This window comes from Mercurialis annua, linkage group LG7, assembly GCF_937616625.2.
Source record: "Mercurialis annua linkage group LG7, ddMerAnnu1.2, whole genome shotgun sequence".
In the NCBI taxonomy this organism is placed as follows: Eukaryota; Viridiplantae; Streptophyta; class Magnoliopsida; order Malpighiales; family Euphorbiaceae; genus Mercurialis; species Mercurialis annua.
Window position 1 is genome coordinate 8,898,996 of NC_065576.1, and position 26,868 is coordinate 8,925,863.

The 26,868-nt window shown below is 32.4% G+C and overlaps 2 protein-coding genes across 2 annotated transcripts; one reads left to right on the forward strand and one right to left on the reverse strand.

Moving 5' to 3' along the window:
* Positions 1–8,264: 8,264 nt before the first annotated feature.
* LOC126657576 (uncharacterized) lies at positions 8,265–10,468 on the reverse strand. The gene is made up of 2 exons (XM_050352285.2): positions 10,076–10,468; positions 8,265–9,794 (listed from the first exon to the last, which is right to left on the reverse strand). The coding sequence occupies exon 2, from the start codon at positions 9,788–9,790 to the stop codon at positions 8,453–8,455; it is 1,338 nt and encodes a 445-aa protein (XP_050208242.1). The 5' UTR covers positions 9,791–9,794; positions 10,076–10,468; the 3' UTR covers positions 8,265–8,452.
* An 8,354-nt stretch (positions 10,469–18,822) lies between these two features.
* Positions 18,823–21,558, forward strand: LOC126656729 (succinate dehydrogenase [ubiquinone] iron-sulfur subunit 3, mitochondrial). Its single transcript, XM_050351332.2, has 3 exons — positions 18,823–19,127; positions 20,213–20,451; positions 21,345–21,558. Exons 1-3 carry the CDS (start codon positions 18,837–18,839, stop codon positions 21,556–21,558), a joined length of 744 nt encoding a protein of 247 aa, XP_050207289.2. The 5' UTR covers positions 18,823–18,836.
* The last annotated feature ends 5,310 nt before the right edge of the window (positions 21,559–26,868 follow it).

Consider the following 26,868-nt stretch of genomic DNA (forward strand, 5'->3'; position numbering starts at 1 on the left):
GGAAGTTCGAAACAGCTCATGATGTACGTAGGGATCGACTGGGCAATCGACTTGATTAACACTTCCTTTCCGGCTTTCGATAACAACTTTTCTTTCCAACCCCCGATTCTCTTGTTCAAGCGGTCATGGAGGAAAGCGAAAATAGGCTTTTTAGAGCGGCCGATCAACGTAGGCATACCCAAGTATTTTTTGAACCGTTCCACCATTCTGAAACCAAGCAAAACCGCTAACCCATTTCTGCTATCCGACGGGACCCCCCTGCTAAACACCATCTCCGACTTGTCTAAGTTGACAGCTTGTCCTGTCGCTCTCTCAAACAGCCCAATAACTCGTTGTAGCTCCAAACACTCCTTCTCTGAAGCCTTAGCAAAAAGGATGCTATCATCGGCAAAAAGAAGATGGGTGATTTTCGGCCCTCCTCTACACACCCGACCACCCGATAAGCTGCCATTAAACTCGCTCCGACGAAGTAAAGCCGACAGACCCTCCATACACATAAGAAACAAATATGGCGATATTGGATCTCCCTGTCTGAGACCCCTTTGGGGTTTGAGAAAGCCATAGGGTTTACCATTTATTAGAAACGAGAAAGTAACTGAGCGAACGCACTCCATAATCAAAATGATAAACTGAGTTGGAAAACCCATTTTCCGCAACACACTTTCAATGAAATTCCATTCCACTCTGTCGTAAGCTTTACTCATGTCAAGTTTTATTGCAACCGTGCCCTTCTTGCCTTGTGATCTCTTTTCCATTGAATGAAACATCTCGAACGCCACCAAGGCATTGTCAGTGATCGATCTACCCGGGACAAAGGCGCTTTGAGAATCGCTAATAAGAGAGGGCAAGACTGACTTCAGTCGATTAGCTAGCACTTTGGAAATGATCTTGTATATCACATTGCAAAGGCTTATAGGACGAAGATCTTTCATCGACTCCGGGTCTGCAACTTTTGGGATTAAAGTCACAAAGGTGTGATTCATTCTATCCGGCATGACTCCTGTTTGAAGGAAATTCAGAATACAACTCACCACATCTTCACCAACTATATTCCAGTATGATTTATAAAAGAGAACCGGCATCCCGTCTGGTCCAGGGGCCTTCAACGGACCCATTTGATTAAGAGCTGACCGAATTTCTGCTTCACAAAACGGTCTACTCAGCCTGTGAACTTGTTCTTGCGTCAGGGATGAGTCAATGCAGTCCAGAATCTCCGCCTGGCTAGTAGGATTAGTAGTTGAAAACAGTTCAGAATAATAATCCTCCACCACCTTTGAGATGGCCTCACCTTCTTTCCACTCCCCATTCGAGTCTCTCAATCGGAGAATGGTGTTGTTCTTCTTTCGATTAGAAGCTTTTTGGTGGAAAAATTTTGTATTACGGTCTCCCTCTCTCAACCAGTCTGCGCGGGACCGCTGCTTCCACATTATTTCATCCTTCGATAACAGCTCGTCAATCTCTGCCTGCATCTCCTGGATTAAAACATCAGCTTCTTCTATCCCTTCTCGTTCTTGAATTTTACTGAGAGCAGCAACCTTCTGTTTCAACTGTTTGCAAATACTCCCAATATTGTCAAAAGCCCATCCCTTTAAACTAGCACCACAAGATTCCAGCCTTTCCATCAAATCAGATCCTACCGCCCCCGTCCTGTCCCAACCGGAGATAACAGCTTCGTGAAACCTATCATGCGACATCCACATTTTCTCGAAACGGTATGGTTTGTTTCGACCCTGGGGAGATTGGTTTTGGGACGTACTCAGTAATATTGGACAGTGATCAGATCGATACCTTGCCAAGTGGAGAACCTGACCTCCCAAATAATTATCCTTCCAATCAGATGAAGCTAGAAAACGGTCCAGCCTGATTTTCACATTGTGATCCCCTGACCGTCTATTCGTCCAAGTGAAGACATCACCACTGTAACCCAAATCTGTCAAGCCACAATCGTCAATTGCTTCTTTGAAGTTGTCCAACTCTCTCTGATCCCTTATTCTGCCACCGCTCTTCTCAGAGTGATGCATGTACTGATTAAAATCACCAAACATAAGAAAAGGTCTATCACGGTTTAACCCCAAATCACGAATTAAATCACAGGTAAGAGATTTGTTTCCCGTTTCTGGCCAGCCGTAAACACCGAAACCTCTCCAAGAAAGCACTTTCACATTATCAACCACCTCAAAAGCAATATGGTTGTTTGAAGAACTACAAATTTTGGCCTCCACTTCCTTCTTCCAAAACAAAGCCAGTCCACCCCTTCTTCCCTCCGGGTCGACTATAAAAGAATTAAAAGCCAGAAAACTACGCTGAATACTACTAAATTCTAAACTAGACAATTTGGTCTCCATAAGAAAAAATATATCCGGGGAATGAGTTTGAATAACAAACTTTAAAGCACGAACCGTCCAAGGATTTCCCGCTCCTTCGAGGTTCCAACTGAGTGTTTTCATTGCATCCGGCGAGACTGTTCAACAGTCTCCGCCGATATCTCAAAAATTTTGAACTGAAGCGTCAACCCATCCCTTGCTTTCTTCGAGAAAAGATTATTAGCTTCCACCATATTTTCATCAACACCGAGGGGTCTTTTGGCAGCCAAACTACCCCCACTGCTCGAGGCATTCACCTCTCCTTTATCTCGTTTGCCTTTGTTACGGGTCCATGAACCCTTCTTAGTAGGCTTGGCCTTCTTTCCCACTTCACCACCCTCGAAAGTATCCTTCGTTGCTCCTTCACCTATCTGATTAAAGTTTTGAACCTGTGCCACATTCACCTCCACAAACTATCCTCCTAGCATAGCATTATTCCTGTTCGCAGTACTGCTGTCCCCTGAATTCAGTTCTCCAACCTCCTTTGAATTGGTATTCCCTTTCTCCACCTGGGAAACAACCCTAACAACAAGGTTTTCTTCGTTTAAATTAAGGGTCCTTCTTGCAGGTCCTGAATTTGCAGATTGATCACTTAAGTTCTCATCACCTCTATCTTCACCTCTGAGATTTGTCCCACTCCCACCTTGTCTACCACCCATCAGACTACGCTTTCTTGGCGTTGCCCTAAGCATAGGGCCATATGGCCAATCTGAGACATCTGTCTGATCTGGTTTTGTCTCACAATCGATAATGGCATGATCTAGCTCTCCACACCAATAACAATAGTTTTGAATTCTTTCATACTTGAATGGTATCCAGCACTGCTCTCCCAGCGGGTTAATGACTTTCGTACCTCTCGAGATTGGTCTAGACACATCAACCATCACTAGGATTCTCTCAAACCTGCTCCATCCCCTACTTACATCCTCTCCACATTCCAAAACCCTACCAAGTTTGGCACCTATTTTAGCTATTGCAGCTTTTCCCCTACATTTAATAGGGAGATCATAAAGACGGACCCAGAACGGGCTCTCATGCAGATTAGCATTATTTGGCTGAAGGTTCCCACTCATCTCCTGAAAAATAATAATTTGTTTATCAAAGTGCCAAGGGGATTCTCTCATAATTCTGGACCTATCAGACTTCGAATGAAATTCAGCAACGAACAGGTTATCTCCAATATCACGCATAGTGAAGCCCTTAGCCAAGCGCCAAGCGCTTTTCATGGCATTATTTAGGTGTTGTAGGTTATAGGGTTTTTTCGTCCATAGTTTTCCAATCAGACTGAGCGACGCTTTCTCCTCCAAACCATCATCCACAACGTCCTCAAGGGTTATAACAGTGCTCTCCTCCTCAGTAAGACGAAGACGAGCATACATATCGGTTATGTTATTCTCCATGGTCACAGGAACAAAGACCAGGAAACAGAAGTAACGTGTACAACCACACCAGAACAGACGTGAAATCAGCAAAAAAAACGGAATAAATCCGATGAAAAACTTCAAAGAAGAAGATAGGTAAACCCTAACCCTAAGAAATCCTAGGGTAGAGAGAGAAACTCCACAAATTGGTCGCAATTATATCACTGGTTAATGCATAACAAATCTAACATTTTTGGGTCTATTGATTTTTTCTTTTTGTTTTCAGCCTTTGAAAAACAAAATAATTTTTTGTTTTTTTTATAATATTTGAAAAAAGTATTTATTTTTTAGTTTGGAGGCCTGCCTCATATTTATAGCTCTAGTCCAAGATAGAGCAACTATTAATGGAAAATAAAAAGGGATTAATTTCATAAATAATCACGATCTTTATATGAATTTTTATTTTAATCACGATTTTTAAAAATTGTCATATAAAATCATGACCTTTTATTTTTTTCAAATCTATCACGTCCATATTTTCCGGTGTATTTTTACCTTTTATTTTTTTTCAAATCCGTCGGATTCCGGTGGCCAAATCAGCAAAAATACACCGAAAAATAATTTGGTGATAGATTTGAAAAAAAATGAAAGGTCGTGATTTTATATGACAACTTTTTAAAGTCGTGATTAAAATGAGATTTCGTGTAAAGGTCGTAATTTTTTATGGAATTAACCTAATAATAAAGCACATGATGATGAACAAATTTTCATACAATTGTAATATTTTTGTTATCACTTTTTCCAAAATAATATTACATTTATCAATTTTTTGAATTCTACCATAATTTTTTAAGGGTTAAATATAAATTCATACACCAACTTTGAACTAATTTGCAATTACAACTTACATTTTTAAACTTGGTAATATCGGTAATGAACTTTGCACTTTTAGCAAATTGATACACCGATTATATTCCGGGACAATTTTGCTGAGTTGGAAGTCAGGATTAGGCTGAGAAGTTGGAAAATAAACGGTGTTTTGATTCGCTAAAAAGTAAAATTTGATGCCTGTTTTTGCCAAATTTTTTAAGTTAGTGTTGTAATTGCAAATTAGGCTAAAAATCGTGATCTCATTTGCAAACGTGTCAAATTACGTGGCAAATACTGAAATTCATTGTGTCAGTAAACGTGTTATTTCCGGTTTCCAATTCAGCAAAATTTTTCCGAAAAATAATCGATGTAGTATCGATTTGCAGAAAGTACAAAGTTCACTACCGATATTACCAAGTTTAAAAGTTTATATTATAATTGCAAATTAGGTCAAATTGGTGTATGAATTTGCATTTAACCCATTTTTTAAATATAAAAATGAAGTTCAAATGCACAACTCTTAATAATACACACACTATTATTAGCAAATTTATCTGAAAACTAACTAGCTTAATACAACAACCGATTTCAATTCTAATTAGTATTTCAACGTCGAAATAAATTAAAAGCATTGGAAAATCTAGGTCTAATAATCAAAATAGCCATCCACCTTCTAATTTTTTGTTAATTTCACTATGATGTTGCGTTAATTGTATCCAAACTCACACCTTTAGACTTCAATTTCATTTTCAAAATCAAATTAGACTCTTTCAACTCGAGAAAAATTCATAGAAACTCTTTAAAGTACTTATTTGAATTATTTTTTATTTTTAAAAAAAATGAATGACTTATTTGAACTTCTTTCAAACTAGTGTCGCTTTACGTGTTTCACACGTGGCTCGTAGTGTAACTCGTTAAATCATGAAACAATATTTGAAATAATAGTTAATTAGAAATAGTTTATCTTATTTAATATTTTAGATGATTATTTTAATAGATTAACATACAAATCTAATAATTATAGAAAATTTAAATAGAAAATATTAAATAATAATTAAAATAGTAATTTATTGAAAGTAATTTATTTTATTTAGAATTCTATATGCTAAAAAAATAATTAGAACAATAATTATTAAATATTTAAATTAGCCGTTTATTTTACTTAGTACTCTAACTTTAATAATCATCTTAATAATTTTTAATTAATAATTAAAAAAGTAATTTATTGGAAGTAATTTACTTTATTTGATAATTTATTTAATTAAAAAATAATTATTAAATATTTGAAATAATCTATTTCCATGTAAAAATAATCAAGAATGTTCAAATGAAGTTCAACTTGTTTAGTTATCATAATTTCTGAAAGCAACATATGGTGAGCAATCCTAATAATTTGCCCGAACCTTAAATTGCTACCGCAACTCTCAGAATCTCTGGATCATATTAGGAGAGTTAGCATAGACCGAATTCCAGCTCTTTGCTATGAAATTCCCAAAGTCATCATAGTCCCACCAAGAGTCGATAGATCTGAATGGTTTTGATCCCCAATCAAAAACATTTGCAGTTTTTGTAGCAATAATAGTTAAATTGATGGCTAAACTTATTGTTTTCAATTAAGATATTAGGCTATTATTATATTTTGGTATATAATAATATAGTAAAAGTTCCAAAAAATGGAAAAAAATTTAAACATTCACATAAAAAGTGCAATTTGAATATTATTGCAGCAAAATAATGCAATTTGGATATTATTGCAAAAATTAAAAAATTTGGATATAATTGCAACAAGTCGTAAATATTTGGTTTTTTTGCTATTAAGCCAATTATAAACAAGATAATTGAATTCCTAAAGAACTAGATTGCGGCGGCCAACGATGGATTCCACAAATCTCGCCGCCAATCACTCCTATACTTTCATGAAAAGAATATTTAATAAGTCATGATTAATTAACAAACATAAACATACTGTATTAAACGAAACTATTATTTTATAGACAATGTTCAATTGCGCTCCTAATGTTTATATTAAATGTACATAAGCTCCTCAAGACAAATTTTTCTAAAACATGCCCTCGAAATTAAACAAAATAACAACTACCACTCTTTGTTAATTCTTTATTTCACAAGAAAAGCAAAATTGAGCCTTTCAAAACTTTGAAAATATATTTCAAATAAATATGTCACGGGGAATGTATTTATTCATAAAATAAAAATAAGAAGCGCATTTGCACATATTTTTCAAAAACATTTAAAAATTTAAGTAGAAATAGAATACTTAAATTAATTAATAGTAGAAGTAAAATATTTAATTTAAAATTTAAAATAAATATAAAAAAAATAGAATTTAAATATTTAATAATTTACACATGATAAGTAATATTTTTACCTAAAGAACTAATTTATACTTTTATAAAATTCTTTAATAGTTAACGATTATGAAAGAATCATTATAGTATTTTTATTATCACATAATATATTATTAATTATTTAATATTCTTACACTATATAATATAAATATACCATCAAGATTAACAAAAAAAAAACACTTGATGGCTTAAAATCATTTTTTAAATTAGATAATAATTGCTACTATATAATCACTTGATTAGGTAAAAAAAACTTTTCAAGAATTTGTATAATATAATATTTATTTATATTCTTATAGTTTAATATTCAGTGAAATGTATTTTTTTAATTGTGATTTATTATTTATGATTTTAGATTTTAGGGTTTCAAATTTAGGCTTTAGAGTTAAAAATTTAGAGTTTAGAATTTATTTTTTAGTTTTTAAGTTTAAAAATTTAGGATTTAGAATCTATGATTTATGGTTTAATATTTAGAAGTTAAATTTAGGATTTAGAATTTATAAATTAGGAATTATGATTTAAAATTTAGAATCTAGAATTTGTGGTTTCAAATTTATGATTTAGGGTTTAATATAAAAACACTCTCAATGGTTTTTCTTGAATCAATAAGCCCCTCATGATATATTTATTTTTAACATACCCTCAAAGTTTATAAATAGAACAATTGTCCCCCTATGTGTAATGAACGTCGACACCATTTGAAATAGGATGATATTTTGAATCGTTTTCAAAACTTTCAGGGAATATTTTAAATAAATGTATCATGAGGGGACTTCTTCATATTCCAATATAAACAGTAGGGGCAAGAATTTCCCCCTTTTTTATTTAGAGTATACATGATAAAGCAAGCAAACAAGACAAAATACACCAAATACACCAAATTGATTTCACGACGATTTTCACTCCATCTAATCTTTGAATGTATGAAAAATATTTTTTTTTAAAAGATTATACAATGTAATAGTACGAGGAAGGAACTCAAACTTTTATGTTGTATACATTGATTAAAATAATTAAAAAAAACTCAAAAAATTAATCATATAATTCTATTAAAAAATCAAAGAAAATACTTAGATATATAATGTAAATATATATCTTTTTTTATCTAAGCATAAAAAACACAAAATACGTGTAAATCACCAACGAATTTCTCCATATATATACATCCAATATAGATAATCATTTTTTAATAAATATTAATTAAGAAATTTTTTAAAAAACACTCACCATGAATCCTGTTTATGACCGTGTATAAAATTGATCAGACATATACTTATGCGAACCAAAATAAAGATAAAATATCGTAGAGAAATGTGAAGTATATAAAATAAGCTACTATTATTTACATATATAATTAAAAAAAGAAATAAAGAACAATATTCTAATTATACTGAAATGTCATAAGGTTAAGATTTGAGAGACGACAGAAAAATATGCTTCATTCTCTTCTCTGATCATAAATTTGTATATATATAATATAATATATTCCTAATTAATCTGAAGAACAAATCCACGATTCCACCATACCTTCACTTCTTGAATTATTCCCCACCAAATTCGTTTCCGCCGCACCTTTATCGCCATGACGAAACTCCGATGAAGAAGAAGCCGCCGTGTAGTTCAGTTTCCCATTATTACCAACGCCGTGTGTGTTACTATTGCTATTGTGTACGTAATTTCCGCCATTGATGGACCTTAAAAGCTCACCTTCATTTGACCCTACTCCTCCGTCTGATACCCAGTTACTCTGATCATTTCTTCGCAATGCTGTATCGGATGATGACACTATATTATGTAGACCGGGAACATGTCCGTGGCTTAAACCGAACTCTTCCATAAGACCCATTTTGAGTTGAGAATCATTCGATGGAATATCTAATTGTTGGTGTTGTGATGAGTCTTGAAGTGGATATTTAGTGGTTGGTTGAAGAAGAGAATGGAGATTGAGGATTGGATTATTCTGCATGTTGAGTAAATTTTGTGGGTATTTTAGAAAACCTAACTCAGAAGTAGAGCCAGTAATGGCAGTGGTGGTGGTGGTGGCGGCGGTGGTGGCAGTGGGGAGAAATGGCGGTTGGATTTTCTGAGCAAATGGTCTTAAAAGATAAGAAGGTAACTGTGGGGAATCTGTAGGAGTTGATGATCTAAAAGCAGAAGAAGAATTGCCAAATATATCAAGCCTGGTTCTTGGAAAAGGTGAGGACGTGAAGGGTGGTGCAGGGATACCAGTAAATTCTTGAACCATGGCTCGGAAATTAGTGGTGTCTGTCGTCAGAACTGTAGTTGGTGCACGCCTTGAAGCTCTAGACCTTTTTTTTGGATTATTATTTCGAGGCTGATGATCATTTGAACCTCCGGCTGCACCTAACCCTGGCTCTAGTCTCGTAGCATTAGCTGATTCTTGACCATGAGGGATCTGAGTGGGAGGGTTAAAAGATGGTCTATTTTGAGTTTGGTTGGTGAAAAATGGTTGGGTTGGTGAGGAAGAAGCGGCTACAAAACCGGCAAGATTAGTGCAATTAGGGTCAGATCTTAAGTTTTTAGACCAAACCATGTCAAGATTAAGAAGCGGATTAGCGTTTGAGAGAGGTGATGGTCTAGATGAAGATGATGAAGAAGGGTCGAAGTAATTTGATAGAGGGTCAAACATGGAGTGCTGGTGGTGGTTTGGTGGCGGCGGCTGCGGAGGTGGGTTAGGCATGGGGCCAACATGGGCCAATGTGTTATTGTGAGTGTGGTTCAAGAAAGCTGAGAATGAAGACTCGGCGCGTGAATCATACTCATCATCTCCGCCACTTGAGGACATGCTTCCACTATTACAAGAATCCATTTTTCTTGAAAAAACACGCAAAACATAACCAGAAAAACAAGAACAAAAAAAGCAAAACGTGAGAAAGTATAGACAGAGATATGGAGAGAGACAGAAAAAAGTGAGATTTTGCTTACTTTACTACTTACAACTTACTACAAACACAACACAGAACAGACATATTTAAGAAGCCAAACAAAATAAAAAGGCTACAAAACAAAGCATGAGGTAATAATAGTCATAATAATATAACAATTCAAAGCAGAAAAAAAATATATTTCTAGAGAGAGAAAGAGAAAAAAGTACCGAAATTTGTAGTCTTTAAAGCTCTGATCTGCAAACACCACGCTTTATCTTTGTCTTTGGACAAAAGGGTATGCGTATAAAAGAGAATAAACAGCCCACGGATCATGAAATTGATGGTTTGTAGTAGGTTAAGTTGTTCCTTTTTTGCCTAATATGGGGTTGAAGTTGAATTAGGGTTTTGTTTTCAAAACAAAAGGAAAGAGACAGACTTTTTCTTCACTGTTTCTCTCTCTACTTGCAGTACTTTCTCTCTCTAAAGATGCAGATGTGGGGCAGCTCAGAGAGATTAGTTTGTGGTGGTGGTGATGGTATAGTGGTCAAAGTAAGTGAGAGTTGTAGATTTTTGATTTAGAGTGTGAACTCAAGAAAATAAAGGATACATAAGGTTTAAAATGGAGCTGTTGAGACCTTATAAAAATACTAAAGTTGAACAAAATATACACTTGTCAATGTTTATTCAATATTTAAATTAGTTTAAATATTTTAATTGTTATATGCTGTGGGATGGGAATAATGAGATGTGCAAGCTACCAAATTAGGGAAGTATGGTTGTTGAATGGTATAAAGGAGAAGGACAACAACCATCACCTCCTCCTCCTCCTCCTCCACCAACACCGCCACCACCCACTAAAAATTCCTATCACGCAAACTTAAAACTAAAATTCAATCTCAAAATTCAAATTACAAATTAACAAATTGATAACTAATGAGTATTAGAATATTATATGTATCAAATATTTCACTACTAGAAAATAGGGGTTTAACGACGAATTTTTCCGTCGCTAAATCCCTAAAATCCGTCAGGAAAATCGTTTCCGACGGAGTGCCGACTGATTCAATCCGTCAGCGATTTTCTCGTTAGGTTCGTCGCCAGGGGCGGACCTAGTAAAAGTTCATGATGGGAAATTTACAACCTTATTATTTAAAATCTTAAAAAAATATTAATATATAAGTTGATACTATAGTTTTTTTACCTTAAAATTTGAAGTATAACCTTAAATTTTATATTTTTTCAATTTTGTTCATCTTATAAACTTTTGGTATAATCTTGACCATCTTATAAAATATTTCTGGGTTCGCCATTGTCCGTCGCCTAAGGCGTTTTTGGGCGACACCTATAGCAACGGCCCACGACGGAATCGACGACGGAAAAATTCATCGTTGTTATCAAATTCGTGATGTTTTCACATTTTAATTGTGAATTTCAATTGGATTAAATGTTATTTTGAGTACGGTTATTGTCGGAATAAAGGAATCAGAAATAAAGATGTATTATATATAGCATGGATTCAGAAAAGTGAAAGAACTTACTTGGTATAGAGTTTAAAATCTGGAAGAACTTTAATTCAAACTAAAATGTTTATAACTTAATTCATATAACTAAAAATTGAAATATAGGATCGTTTGATTTTTTTCTCTCTCCTCCTCTGAATGGGAGACTCTTTAATTAAAGAATCGCGAGCCAATTGATGACGATAGATCAACGAAGAAGATTAAGTTTAAAGATGGGGAAGGAGATAATACCACTATGATAACCATGTCTTTCAGAGATAAAGTGGAATAATCTAATCGTGAGAAGGACTCTCTGGCAGAAAATCATGATTTCAAGGTGGATGATGAAGATGTTTCTGTGATTAAAAACGGTGGCATGCCGTCCATTGATTTCTCTTATAGGGTAAGGAAGGAATTGTCTAAACAATAGTTATCAACGGTGGTCGTTAAGGACCAATTTTTGAAAAACATGTTTAAATTGAGACTTCAAATTTAATTTAATCATTTGACTCAGTTGATAACACAAATGGACGAAGAGACTAATAAAAAAAATGAAAGTATTATGACACATGTAGAAAACTTAGCTGGCGATGACCGTTTTTATGTGGCATGCTTTGATGTCCACATAAGGAACTTGCAGTAAAAAATTTAATCAGTATTTTAATTATAAAAAATATGAAAGATCATGTCCAAAATTGCTAAAACTAAAAAAGGACACTAAATTTTGTGATGTTTTAGTGAAATAAGCTTTAAATAATGAATAAACATAAAAGTTCATGTGTTTTTTAATTTAATTATATATCTTAAAAAAATGTTTTTTAAATAAAGACTAAAAAAATAACTATTTGAGAATAGATTGATCGGTTCAACAACATCCTAGCTAAATTGGCTGCAACCATAAATCTAAAACTTAAATTAGCAAACATTTTTTTTGTCTAAAGCAAACTTTATTTAAATAATGATTATTCAAAAGGAATACTTAATCATCATGCTATAAATGTTGTTTAAATAAAAATTATTCATACAACTTGGCCTATTTAATTACTACCATGTCTTCATCATTTTATACATGTTTTATATGTAGTCTTGTATTTTTCAGCTTCTCATTTTGTACTTATGGTCTGTTTTTCCCCAACATAAATCAAACCCTAACCCTCAAGACCCGAATTATCACGTAGTCCAAGCCTAAGCATAATTAAATAGAATGGATCGTTTTTTTTTTTTTCTAGATTATTTCTATTATATATCTATAATTAAAGGAATACTTTAACCATTTATTTAAGGGTTAATTACAAATTAAATTACGAACTTTATTCTAATTTGCAATTATAACACGAACTTTAAAATTTGATAATGTCAGTAACCAACTTTCATTTTTTGGCAAATTGATACACCGATCAATTATACAACGATACGTGGTGGTACATTACACTATTGGTATTTTTTAGATCGGTGTACCAATTTGCCAAAAAATAAAAGTTGATTATTGATATTATCAAGTTTTAAAATTCGTTTTATAATTGCAAATCAGGGTAAAATTTATGATTTAATTTGCTATTAATTTTTTATTTAAATCTAAAGTGTTATAAGTTTAATTTTTTTGCTCTGTTATAATTAAATAAATAAAGGATATATTCAGCCAAATAAATACATCCACGTGAAAATAATTATTAATAAATCTCAAATCAATTACCTAATTATGTCTGATTTAAGTTACTTCCACCTGTAAAATTAGAGAACATTGTTAACTGTATATACGTAGGGGCGTTATCTCAGCCAACTACAAAAATGTTGATTGATGGGTCCTCTAATATCCTTTTCAATTAACATAAAATATGTTTGTTTATATGCATACTTCATTAATTTGGACCGTCGGATTTATAGGGATCTTCCTTACTTTTGTGGCTCATCACTTGTTTCTGTCTAGAATAATTTGTATCATTAGGTCGAAGCATACATAAAAAAATAAAATTAAAAGTTAGTTAATGTTCATACACATCAACCGCAGAAAAAATAATTTACACAGAAAAAGAAAAGAAAAAAGACCAAATTAAAATGTAATCTTTCAATTGAATTTTGCTTTAATTTGATCTTTAATTATGTATAATTATTTTTATTGCTGATTTATAAATTGCGGACATTGACAAACATTTGGTGGTTCGATGGTTGTAATTTCTTTATTTTGTTCTATTTCTTTTCAAATAAAAATTATTAATTGAAAATAGTAGAAGTAAAGAAATTTGATGAATTTTAATTATTTAAAAACTAAATAAATTAAAATTGTACATTATAGAAATCTTAAAGTGGGGTTTGCATAATTTTTTGAAAGATGTCTTGGACGGGCTATTAGCCAAAATGGTACCAAAATTTTGTACCTTATATCAAAATGGTATCGTTTCTTTAATTTATATCGTTTTGGTACCACAACTTATATATTTTGTTTCCGACTAGTGATCTTTTTACAAATTCATGGCCATTTTTAACGTGGAAACCATAATAAGAATGTTGTTTTAATTTCTTTCACATTTTTTATGACGTGCCAACCGGAGCAACTGAATTTTTTGAAACAACATTATCTGATGTATCGATATGATGTTGAAGAAATTAAAAGTAACATTCTTGCCCCGGTTGCCACGTCATTAAAAATTGCCGGAATTTATTAAAAAACTGATCTTATACAAAATATAAAAGTTATGGTATCAAAACGACACAAATTAAAGAAAGAGTATGTAATATCTTGAAATTTGTAACTTTTAAATTAAGTTACGCGTAACGATTCAGATGACCGAGATTATAAGGAGTGATATTTAAATTCAAATGGAGAATTTAAATAATTGAGAAGCCCATAAAAATATGGAATCATAAGAAATTTTTTAAAAATATTTTTTGGATAATTATAATAAAATAACAATTTTAATACAACAAACTTCAGAGCTTATATCTTTTTATTCTGACATCATAATTCGACAATCTTTATGTCAAATCGAAGTTAACAACGCCCTCTTCAGTTTTATGATTTTTATTTCATAAAATGTAGTTGAAAAACATATCAGAATTGTAAGAAACAATACAACTTAAATCGAACTTGGTTCATCATGATTTGGGTAATCGGGGCTATGAAAAATACTATTTAAATACAAATCGAAAAATTAAATATCGGGGGGAGCTTATTAAAATACATTTGGATCACAATGGATTAATTTGAGAATTTTTTACAAATAAATAATTTTTGTAGGCCCCATGCATGACAGTTATGAAATTCATAAAAAAAACCTGTTATAAACCACCATATACTATTATGGAACTCAACTGAAACTCTTAGGATATTCAAATATAAAACCTCAGATTTCTCCCAAATGGTAATCCTATCTAAAAACAATTCAGAGAAAATCAAAATAAGACGAAAAGCGTTAGAAATATACGGGATATTACAGTTCTCTTTTATTTGAATTACATGTCACGTTACCAGCTTGCCTTGTTATTGTGGCAATGTTGGAGCAACTTTATAAAGCTTTTTTTGCCATCGACTTTCATTTTATTCGAGATCAATTCCAAAATGGTCTTCTTTGGGTTGCTCATGTTTCTGTAGCTTATCAGCTGGTGGCTGATAACTAAATATCTTTCCATATCTCAACATCATTTATTCAAGAACAAGATTGGACTTTATTCTTCTCATTCATCTTGAGGGGATATAAAGCAGTATAAATGACAACAATAAAATTTCATTCTCAATTTTTTCAAATGTAATTTGTATACATCTTTGATTGCTATTTATGTTGTGTCTTAACAGCCTTCAATTTTAAATTTTAGCAACTTTATACTCTAGGCTGTATACAAGTCTGCAAGAGTTCAATAAAATCTATCTCTTTCTTAGTGCTTCTTACTGCATTATTTGTACCATTTTCTTTTTGACTTTTTTTAGCATCTATATATTTACATAATTGAGAGGATCGAAAGAGAATTTTTATGAACTTTCAAATTAAATAGACCATCTATTTATTTACTTTTTATAATTATTATTAATAAATAATTCTTTTAAGTTTTCAATTTAAATAAACTATCTATTATATTTTTCATGTATTCTTACAAGTTTTCAAGATGAACAAACCATCTATGTATTTATTTTTTATAATAAAAATTATTATATTCATAGATAATTTTCTTAATATTACACTCTAAATAAACTACCTATAATATGTTTCATGTATTCTCATGAGTTTTCAAGTTAAATAAACTATCTATTTATTTATTTTTATGCTAAAATTATTATTAATAGATATTTTATAACTTTTAAATTTAAATGAACTACATATAATATCTCTCATTTAAACTTTTTTTTGATAAAAGATACTTGTATTAGCTCATTCACAATATGTGAATGGCAAAAAAACTAATAAAATTAGAATTGGATGCAAAAGAAATCCAAATTTCTAAAGACGTCTATATTAGAAAAAGGGAAGTTAGGATGAAAGGATTTGTAAAATAAGACCGCCAAACTTATGCTATCAAAAATAATTCTATCAATATTTGTTGTCTTGAACTTGAAGACCCGTTTATTTCTCGCTTTCCAAACAGACCAATTAATGAAGAACCAAATCAAATTCCAAAGAGACTTGTATTTTTTCTTGCAAAGACCCGACCATTGCCTGAAGAAATCTTACAAACGAATACGGAAAAATCACGATGTTATTACTCAATCCAATAACATGCATCCAAGTACTTCAAGCAAAGTGACAATGAATCAAAATATGGATTGATGTTTCCTCCTCTAAACATAATAAACAACCATTGTTTTTTGTAAAATAATACCCCTTCTAGCCAAGTTAGCATTTGAAGATATTCTATCTCTTGCTAGAAGCTAATGAAAAAACTGAATCCGGGAAGGAAGCTTTGTAGCCCAAATAATACGAATAAATTCACTCCCTACACCCAACCCATCTGAGCTAGCCGAATTACCCCTTAGCAGACGAGGCATTGAAATGGAGGTGTAAACTTTGCAACCCATCCAAACTGCACAGTCCAGAGCAGCAGTCAACCGTACATTTGCTATGATTTGTTGAAGGCGCTGAAGGTCTGCTGACTCACCAACACGTAAATGACGATTCCATATTAAGGTGCTAAACATTTGGCGTTGAAAGTCAAAAGCATCAGAGACAAGCAAGTTGATGTTTCTACAAAGATTGAATAGTGGACCATATTGACTCTGAAAAGAAGACAAATCCAACCAATTGTCTAACCAAAATCTAGTAGTGGTACCGTTCCGAATATTAAATGAAATATGAGACATAAAAACATCCCAAACAGCTGGGTTAACAGTACACTCTGACATAATACCCCGTCAAATATGAGATAATCGAATACGATTGCCGGATAAAAGATCGAACCAAAATGATATACCCAGGCTGTTTGAAACTACCGAAAACCAAAGGGAGCAGGAATTCTCATTCATGAGTTTCCATAACCATTTAAGAAGAAAAGTGTTTTTCAACTTAAATGGAGTAATATTCAAACCACCATCAGAATAAGGCAAACAGACCACCGACCATGACTAGTGGCGGATCCAGAATTTTTTTCCAGCCCGGGCTAAACGCATATGAATATTAAATTTTTAAATATTATATATAGAAAAAATACTATAATTATATATTAATTATTTTGATTAATTTTTGGTAATTTATTTATCCAATTTTATTTGAAAAAAAAATAAAAAAAATAAAATAATAATGACTAACAAATTAAAAAAGTTGTTGGAAAATTATGCTAAATAAATAGAAGCAAACATGAATGATGTGTTTGAGAAACAGTCCAATTGTTACATGTGGGGCCAAAAACCATTTGTAATGTTGGTTAATGAAGGGCCAAGCCCTTCAAAATTTAAAATAAAAAAGACCGAACGACAAGCAGTTCGGTCCCTTTAAACATAAAAAAAAAAAGAATCATCTTCTTCATTTCAGCTAGGGCTGAAATGCAGAACTACTGTACAAAGCAGTACAGCAACACTCAACCGTTGTTCCACCGGACTACCTCTAAACTAGAATTTTCAGAGTCAGCCCTGGCTGAAGCCTACCCAAGCCTGTGAGTAGATCCGCCCCTGACCATGACACCTTACTGAAATAATTCTCATCTGCATTACCTCTCTAAAGAAAACGACACATAATTCTTTCTAAATTTTGAACAAAAAATTGAGGTATCTTAAGCGAACACATGTAGTAAATAGGCAAACTACTAAGAATTGACTTAATCAAGACAAGTCTACCCGCAGGAGAAAGGAGATTACCTCGCCAAGTTGAAAGCCGATTTGAAAAGTTATGATTAACCGGATCCCAAGACTTCGCCTGAACTTTTTTCAGAGATAGAGGAAGACCCAAATAAGTAATAGGAAGAGATTCAATTTTGCAACTTAAAATTGCAGATGTCGACTTCATCGAATAAGAATCCACATTAATACCGATTAAAGAGGACTTTTGAAAGTTGATTTGAAGACCCGAAACCAACTCGAAGCAACGAAGAATGCGCAAAAGATTCTTAATCTGCTCAAGGTCGTTAGGAACAAAGAGGAGAGTATCATTTGCGAATTGCAGGATAGAAACCGGAGCGTCATAACCATCTACCGAAATGCCATTAATTAACCCTTTAGAAATAGCACTTGAAAAAATAGCTCGCAGACCTTCTACCGCTATAACAAAAAGCATAGGAGATAATGGATCGCCTTACCTAACACCCTTACCCATGAAATTGTTTTCTGAAGGACACCCATTAACAAGAACAGAAAGCTGAGAAGAGTTAAAGCAAAAAAATATCCAATTCGACCAAGAGTTATCAAAATTCATATGAGCCATCATCTTAAGAATAAACTCCCAAGAAATCGAATCAAAAGCTATTGTGAAATCAAGTTTGATCATGAAAGCCTGTTTTCTACGACTATGCAGCAGATGCAATAGTTCTGAAGCGATAATAACTTTTAACTTCTTTAACATTATTATTCTTAGAGAATTTTATTTATTTTAATTATCATAGATTATTCATTTAACATCTTCATGAGTTATAAATTTATATATAAATTATTATAAAAAAATAATAATTCTTTTTACTAATAAATCATTTTTATGATTTTTTAATTTATATTTACTATATATATATATTTAATTTTATTTATTTAAAAAAATTGTTATTTAAAAACTAAGATTTAATATTTTTTCTTTTTACATAATGTTCTGTTATGGTTAATGCCCCCCGATTAAAACAAAAAATATCATCATCTTTCGAATCCAACCTTTTTTATCTTACACTTAGAAAAAAATATAAAGGTCTAATTCATGCACTTCAAATCACCAACACGTTTCAAGAACGCGACCACGTGTCTCTACCCACGCAACTAAACCTTCGAATCATCATCATCATCATCAACAAGTCTTACTTACCTAGATCACCATGTTCGGTCTGTTTTACCTAGATAGTTTGCGTCTTCGCGAGAATCAGAATCAGAAAAATGTGGAAGAGAAGCAGCAGCAGTAGCAGCTGGTTACACCGTGGCTACGACAAAGTAGTCGGCCGATTACGAGCGAAACAAGATCCGAAGAGTCGGAATTTTCCGATACTAGAAGACCATCCGGTCGGACAACAACATGCTCAAGAATCTGTTGAAGCATATGCCACTGTCAAACAAAATATCAAGAAGCTGATTAAGGAGTTTAGGGTTTATAGATGGAGCCCTGATAAGCCCAACGACAAACCTTTTCTCCAGTCTTATTTCATCGACCTCTCCAAATGCGGTCCTATGGTACGTAATCAAACTTACTCTAATATTTTTTTTGTATAGTTTTTCATTTTCATGTGAGATTTGAGGGTTAAATGTCTGGATTGTGCTTACTTTTGTTTTCTCTATGTTTGAATTTAATATCAGAATCATAATTCCTGTTATGAATATAATTTTTTTTGGAAATAGATGTATTGTTTTACTAGTAAATATAGTTTAAAACAGGTGTAACCATTCAAAATTATCTCACGGTTTTTGATTATTTTTGTTTGTATTCAAACTCTTAAAATTGTCAATTTTATTTCATTTAGTCAATTTTTTAGTTTCAACCGTACTCATATTTCAAATTTATTTATTTTATTTGAAACAGTTCATATAATTTATTTATTTATTTGAAAAATGTTCATATATGTGATTTGTCGTAATGTAACAAGTTTTTTCCGATGGATTGGGCTTGAAAAGTTAATTTGGACAAATTGAGTTCATGCTGTTACATAGCTTCTATATCATCTCATGATCAGTATTATATAGGCTTAATGGCAAAAAAAATCCAAATCTTTACGACTTGTTGCAATTATATCCAAACCTTTTAATTTTTGCAATAATATCCAAATTGCATTATTTTGTTGCAATAATATCCAAATTGCACTTTTTATGTGAATTTTTTTGAGTTTTTTGCCATTTTTTTTGGACTTTTACTATATTATTATTCATCAAAACATAATAATAGCCTAATATCTTAATTAAAAACAACAAGTTTAGCCATCAATTGGACTATTATTGCTACAAAAAATGCAATTTGGATATTATTGCAACAAAAAAATACAATTTGGATATTATTGCAAAAATTAAAAGGTTTGGATATAATTGCAACAAGTCGTAAAGGTTTGGGTTTTTTTTACCATTAGGTCTATTATATACTATATAATCTCTGTTATCAGGTATCGAAACTTGAAACTTTGCAGTCTGACGATGATATAATTTGATACTAATTAACCTAATCCTCAATTAATGTTCTTAATCAGCTCTTAAGAAAAACCATATATAGCTCATCGCCTCATCCTGTAATTGACGTCGATAATAATTGAAAATGTTGTTATTGGGTGTAGGTTTTGGATGCATTACAGAAAATAAAAGCAGAGGATGATTCGAGCTTGAGCTATAGAAGATCATGCAGAGAAGGAATATGCGGATCATGCTCGATGAACATCGATGGGACTAATACCGTCGCCTGCCTTAAACCCATTGATGCCGACACTTCCAAGCCGACTATCATCACTCCTCTGCCTCACATGTTTGTCATTAAAGATCTTGTTGTTGATCTCACCAATTTCTACAATCAATACAGGTTATATTCTTTATCCTTTTTTGTCATAAATTTAATATATTGGAACTAAAATAAAATTGATAAATACAAATGAACTAAATTAATTTATTTTGAATAAAAATTAAACAATCTTGTAATTTGTATTAATTATAGGCTTAACCATAAAAATTACCCCAACTTTTTAATTTTTTTTGTCTATTGCTACAACTTTCAAAATCTTTATTTTAGCCAATGTTTTAATTTTCAGTTTCAATTATAGTCATTTGTTCAAATTTGAGTTGAAAAAAATGCAATGTACACTTCATATTTGCAATTTTTGACAGTAAAACAATAAATTAGAATAATATGAAGAGCATGTTTAAACTTTTCTCCACTTTAATTTGGACAAATGGTTATAATTGAAACTCAACATGAAAATTGGCTAAAATTGAAGATTTTCAAAGTTGTGGCCATAAACGAAAAAAAAATTAAAAAGTTTAGGTAATTTTTGATGATTAAGCCTTAATTATATCTAAACAACAAAAAGAAGATGAAGAGTTTGAAGTTATATTTTAGTTTTTTAATTTTTTGTTATGAGATTATTTTAAAGTTGGAAAATTTACAAAAATATTTTTAAAAAATTAACCATTAATCAGTTTTATAAACAAATTAATGTTATTCTTAAAAAAATTATTATTAGAAATATTCATATGGGTTATTTTATCATAAAAACAATTTAGAAAATAATGTCTTCATTTTTCTATTGATTAGAATTGCTATATTTATTGGTTATTTAGATATAATTGGCATAAAATCTAAAATTATTATATCAAGCTGTTTAGTTTTTTTTAATTAGACTACATTTTCCAAATTGTGTATGTTTTAATTTATTTTATTTATTCTATTGTAATTACTGATGAGAATTTGATAAAAAGATCGATAGAGCCATGGTTAAAAACAAAGGCAAAACCTGAAGATGGCAAGGAATATAGACAATCAGCAGCAGACAGAAAAAAGCTAGATGGGCTATATGAGTGTATTTTGTGTGCATGTTGTACTACTTCATGCCCTTCTTATTGGTGGAATCCTGAGGAATTCCTTGGACCTGCGGCTTTGCTCCATGCTTATCGATGGATTTCCGATAGGTAAAATTAAAATAACTCCATTTGACAATACAAATTTTTTTATTTATTTTTTGTAAATTCGGTAGAAAGATTTATTTTGTTGATTGCAGCCGTGACGAATTTAAGGACGAAAGGATCCAAGCATTGACGGAGGATGAAAAAAAATTGTATAGGTGCAGAATAATCAAGAACTGCACAGCAACATGCCCTAAAAGTCTTAATCCAGCGGATGCAATTCAAAAAATGAAGACCATGCATTTACTTTCTCAGCCAGTAGAGGAGCTTGAAGTTGACAAAAAATATGCCCAGGTCACATAAGTAATTATTTTCATAATCTTCTAGCTATGCCCAGTTCTTGGTGGATCTAGATCTCTTCGGCTGTCCTATATTAATATATAAACAAATCAAGACACTCTAGTATATAAATGTTAGGGAAAAGGTGTAAAAATGACCCTAATGTATAGCCCGTGTCTCATGTTGACACCTCATATATTTCGGATCTCAAAAAGGACCCTAACGTCTTGAAAAAGTGTCAAAAATGACCCTTCCGTTAACATTTCCATTTAAGGCCGTACACATTTATGTTTAATGTCGTCCATGTTTTGTGTTTTTTTGATACTTTTTCGCAACGTTAGGGTCATATTTGAGATCCGAAATACATGAAATGCCAATAAAATACATGAGGTATACATGAGGGTTATTTTTGCACCTTTTCCCTAAATGTTATTAATGTTTCAATTTATTCCAATTTTTTTTTTTTTACAAAAACAATAATTGTACCAAAGGCAACATAGGTTTATGTAATCTTATGGTAATAATTAAGATTTTGAAATCCCGTCCAGCACGAAAAGAAAAACTCAACAAACTGTACGTACGAAAACGTTTTTTTGATCGGACAAGCCATGCCACGAAAAGAGTAGCAATACACACATCCATGCACTGCTTGGGAATGTTAAGTGAATGGATGCCAAACTCGAACTTTTGTATTGCTGTACGTAAGACTTATATAGAGAGCTGGTTACATGAGAATTTGTTGCGTGATGGACAACCATACAACGTCATCGATAGCTATACAAGTTAAGCAGTGTATCAACTTAACAATTTATATCAACTTAACAACCTTATCATCCTCCCGCAAGTTGTATCGGTCTGTCAAGAACGCGCAACTTGTTTTTTTGACAAAGAAAATGCTCTTTGGAAATAGACTTTGCATTGTGAGACAATCTGCTATCTGGTCTTTGCTAGAAATATATGCCGAACATCAAGTTCTTGATTTGCCATCTTTTCTCTAACAAAATTAATGTCGAGTACTTAGAGGTGTTTCGAGCGGGAATGAAAGATAGGCATTGTAGTTGTCAGTTGTCACACCAAAGAACTGGTGTTGGTACAGAAACATGCATGCAGCTCCTTAAGTAAAAGAGTATAGCCATTGCAATTCTTGGACAGTATGAGTGATGGCACGGTATTCGGCTTCGGTAGAAGATTGTGACACTGTTCTTTGCTTTTTAGATCCCCAAAGTATTAAATTATTGCCCATGTAAATTGCAACGCGTCGTTGATCATCTATCATCAATGTCTCCACCACATTCACAGTAAGCGGAGTTTTTTGAACAAGAAGACTGGATAAAATAACCCACGTGTACTTGTCCCTTTTAGATAACGCAAGATCAGTTTGATAGCTCACCAATGATCGGTCATAGGTGCATGCATAAATTGTGCTATTTTTTTACAATGAACACAACATCTGGTCTCGTAATGCATAAATATTAAAACGCTCCTACTATTAGTCGAAACAATATCAAAAGTGTTGAAGGACATGGATGATAAATAAAAAAATGTATTTAAATTTTCAAGCAATATCTTTTGTGTTTTAATAAACAAAAAACAACAATGATATATAATGTTGATTTTTTAATTAATACAAATTTGCATGTTATAAAAGTATTTTTTCTGTTTTAAAATAGTTATTTTCGCAGAATGATTTTACAAATACTATGAAAGCAATTAATATATTTAAATTTACACGCAATATTCACAATGTTCTTATAAATAAAAAATAACCGTGATAAGTAATGTAAATCTTTTAATTAATGAAAATGTTGCACAATAAAATATTAAGAGATACAGCTAGTCCTGAAATCGTTGAGTCCTCTCCATTTGTAGCCTCATATTGTAACGTCCATGGTTCGTCCGTCGCGAGCGCATGCTTTTCCAATTAATACTATTTGCTACCAGCGCGGCTCTCGGCCTCATCACTGTCATCGTCCTCGCCTTGGTCCGACTGGTTGACGTCTAGAACAATGTTGTTCATACAATTCGATTCTCAATTTTATAGAATTTTTCACAGAATTGGAAATTTTTTTAAAAATTCTTCTTACGATTTTAGCAAATTACAGTCTACCATTTCAAATTATATGTCATTTTATTCTATAAATATTATATAATTTTAAATTGTTACCAAATAATTATAACAATTAGAGTTGTCCGACCTTCATTTCTAAATTTTTTTTCATTTTCTCATAAATATAGTTTTAAATAATTTTATTTACAATTTTTAAATTAGTGGAAATTCTAACATTTCTTTTAAAAACTAGCATTTTACTAACAATAAAGCCCTCAAATTCTAAATATAAAAAACTTATTCATATTGTAAATAATCTAATAAATTTCTATAACAATTACAGTTGCCTAACACTCGTTTCTAATAATTTTAACATTTTCTCATAAATATAGTATTAAATATTTTATTTGATATTTATAAATTAATTAAAATTCTTAAATTTCTCTTAAAAGCTAGCCTTTTTTTTTTTTTGGTAAGAAACAACCAAAAAGCTCTATTGATAAAAATCAACCGAGAATACAACTAGGCAATCCAGAACAGGCTCAGGAAAACCAAACAGTAGAAAGAAGACCCTGTTACAAAAGCCTCAGGGATCAACTAAGCTACTAAAGACATCAAAAAGCAGAAACATCTCTGAAACACAAGCCTCAGGGACACTAGCAGAACAAAGGCAAATCCCCCCTGTTACAAAAGCCTCAGGGGAAGACCTGCAGCACAAAATCAAAACAAAAAGCAGGAAGCAGAAACCCCTGTTACAAAAGCCTCAGGGGAGACTACAAACCAAACCAAGAGACAGACTCAGGCACTACAATTGCTGAATGCTGTTGATTATACTGTTAAAGGTGTTACTGTTGCTATAACTGCTGAACTTGTCAAGCAGAATACTCCTGATATTCTTCACCACATTCTAAGGATTACAGTTCTCATTCTGAAATACCTTCATGTTTCTTGTCCTCCAGATACAGTAAGTTACTGCTGCAAGAATGACTCTTCTGATGTTGGCCAAGATACTCTTCCCTTTGGCTTTTCTACTGAACCAACTAATTAACCTTCTCCAGGAATCAATTCTCTGATTAATTCTGCACACAGGTTTCATTCTCCTCCAGATTTCTGAAGCAAAATCACATTCATACAAACAATGCTCAGTAGTTTCCACATTGTTAGTGCATAACACACAGGAGTTATCATCAGTTACTCCCCAACTCTTCAGCTTGTTTCTTGTCTTCAGTCTTCCCTTAATAGCTAGCCACAGAATGAAATTATGTCTAGGAATGGAGTTTCTTCCCCAGACAATTCTAAAACAAGGATTGCAGTCATGCTTGATTCTGAAGGTCTCCCAAGTCTTATTTATAGAAAACTTGTTATGCTGAATAACTTTCCAGCTAATACAGTCCTCATCATCATTGTTAAGGCTGTAATTCTGCCTTATAAATTCCCAGGCTTCCAAAGTGTCTTCATCTGTAGGGTCAGGCAAAACCCAGGTGTTGTTCCTCCATAAGTCAGCAACATTGGCATACCTAGGAATGTCAGTATCTCTCATTTTCACTCTAGGAAATTTCTCCATTATAGTACACCCCTGAATCCAAGGATCATTCCAAAACTCAGTGTTCTTCCCATTCCCTAGATTATAATCAATGACTTTTTTAGCATCAGGCTTTATGTTTAAAATACCTCTCCAAATCCAGCTTGACTTATCATTATTATTTACTCCCCAGAAGCTTTTCCTCTTCAATTTGTTGGCTTTAATCCATTTAACCCATATAGACTCTGGGTTGTTATAGATATGCCAAATATGCTTAATGATTGCTGCTTTGTTCCATAAGTGAATGTCCTTGACCCCTAGGCCTCCCTCACTTTTCAATTTAGAAATCTCCTTCCAAGCAACCATAGCATTATAATTACCCTCCTCCTTACCAGACCAAAGAAATCTAGAACAGACTTTCTGAATATCTTTAATAACACCTTTAGGGAGAACCAGAATAGAAGCCCAGAACACATGCATGCTCATAAGGACAGAATTAATAAGTTGGATTCTACCAGCATAAGACAAAGTTTTACTAGTCCAACAATGGATTCTGTTTGTAATTTTCTCCACAATGCCTTTACAATCTACTTTAGAAAGTCTAGAAGAGATGAGAGGAATTCCTAGGTATCTCAGAGAAAGACTACCTTCTTTAAAGTTCAACAGATTAAGCATATCATTCTTAATATTACTCTCAACATTGCAACAGAAAAGCTGACTTTTATTAGTGTTAACTTGAAGGCCAGAAGTAGCTTTAAAGGAGTTTAACTCATTAATGAGATAGGAGACAGAATCTATATTACCATAACTGAAGAGAAGGAGATCATCAGCAAAGATGAGATGATTAAGTTTAAGAGTACTGCAACCATGATGATAATTGAAACTACTGCTGACTCTGGATAAATTCTTAGAGAGATAGTCCATACAAAGGACAAATATGAGGGGGGACATAGGATCCCCTTGTCTCAGACCTTTAGAGGAAAAGAACTTACCCCCCCTGTTTTAAAAGCTAGCCTTTTACTAATAAAAAAAAAAACCTTAAATCCTATATATACAAAATGTTAATTATATTCCAAATTAATCAAATATATTTTTATAACAATTACAGTTGCCTAACATTTATTTCTAATAAATTTAACATTTTCTCATAAATTAATCTAATAAATTTCTATAATAACTAAACAAATTAATTGAACTAACCTCTGATTGTCCTTGAAAAAAATTAACAATACTCTGACAAAATACGCCCGACTAAAATCTCTGAAATTAATAACACTTCAAGATTTTTTTTGATATATGGAGGAAGGTGTGAGATGATTCTCCATCTCTATAAGGGAAGCAATCCGCCGAACCATTCTGCGGATTACTTTCTTTTTAATAGATTCCCTGCACATGTGAGGAATCCTATGACCATCAATCTGTAGAATGGTTCCGTGGATTGAGTGACACTAAATTGAAATTTATTTTTCAAT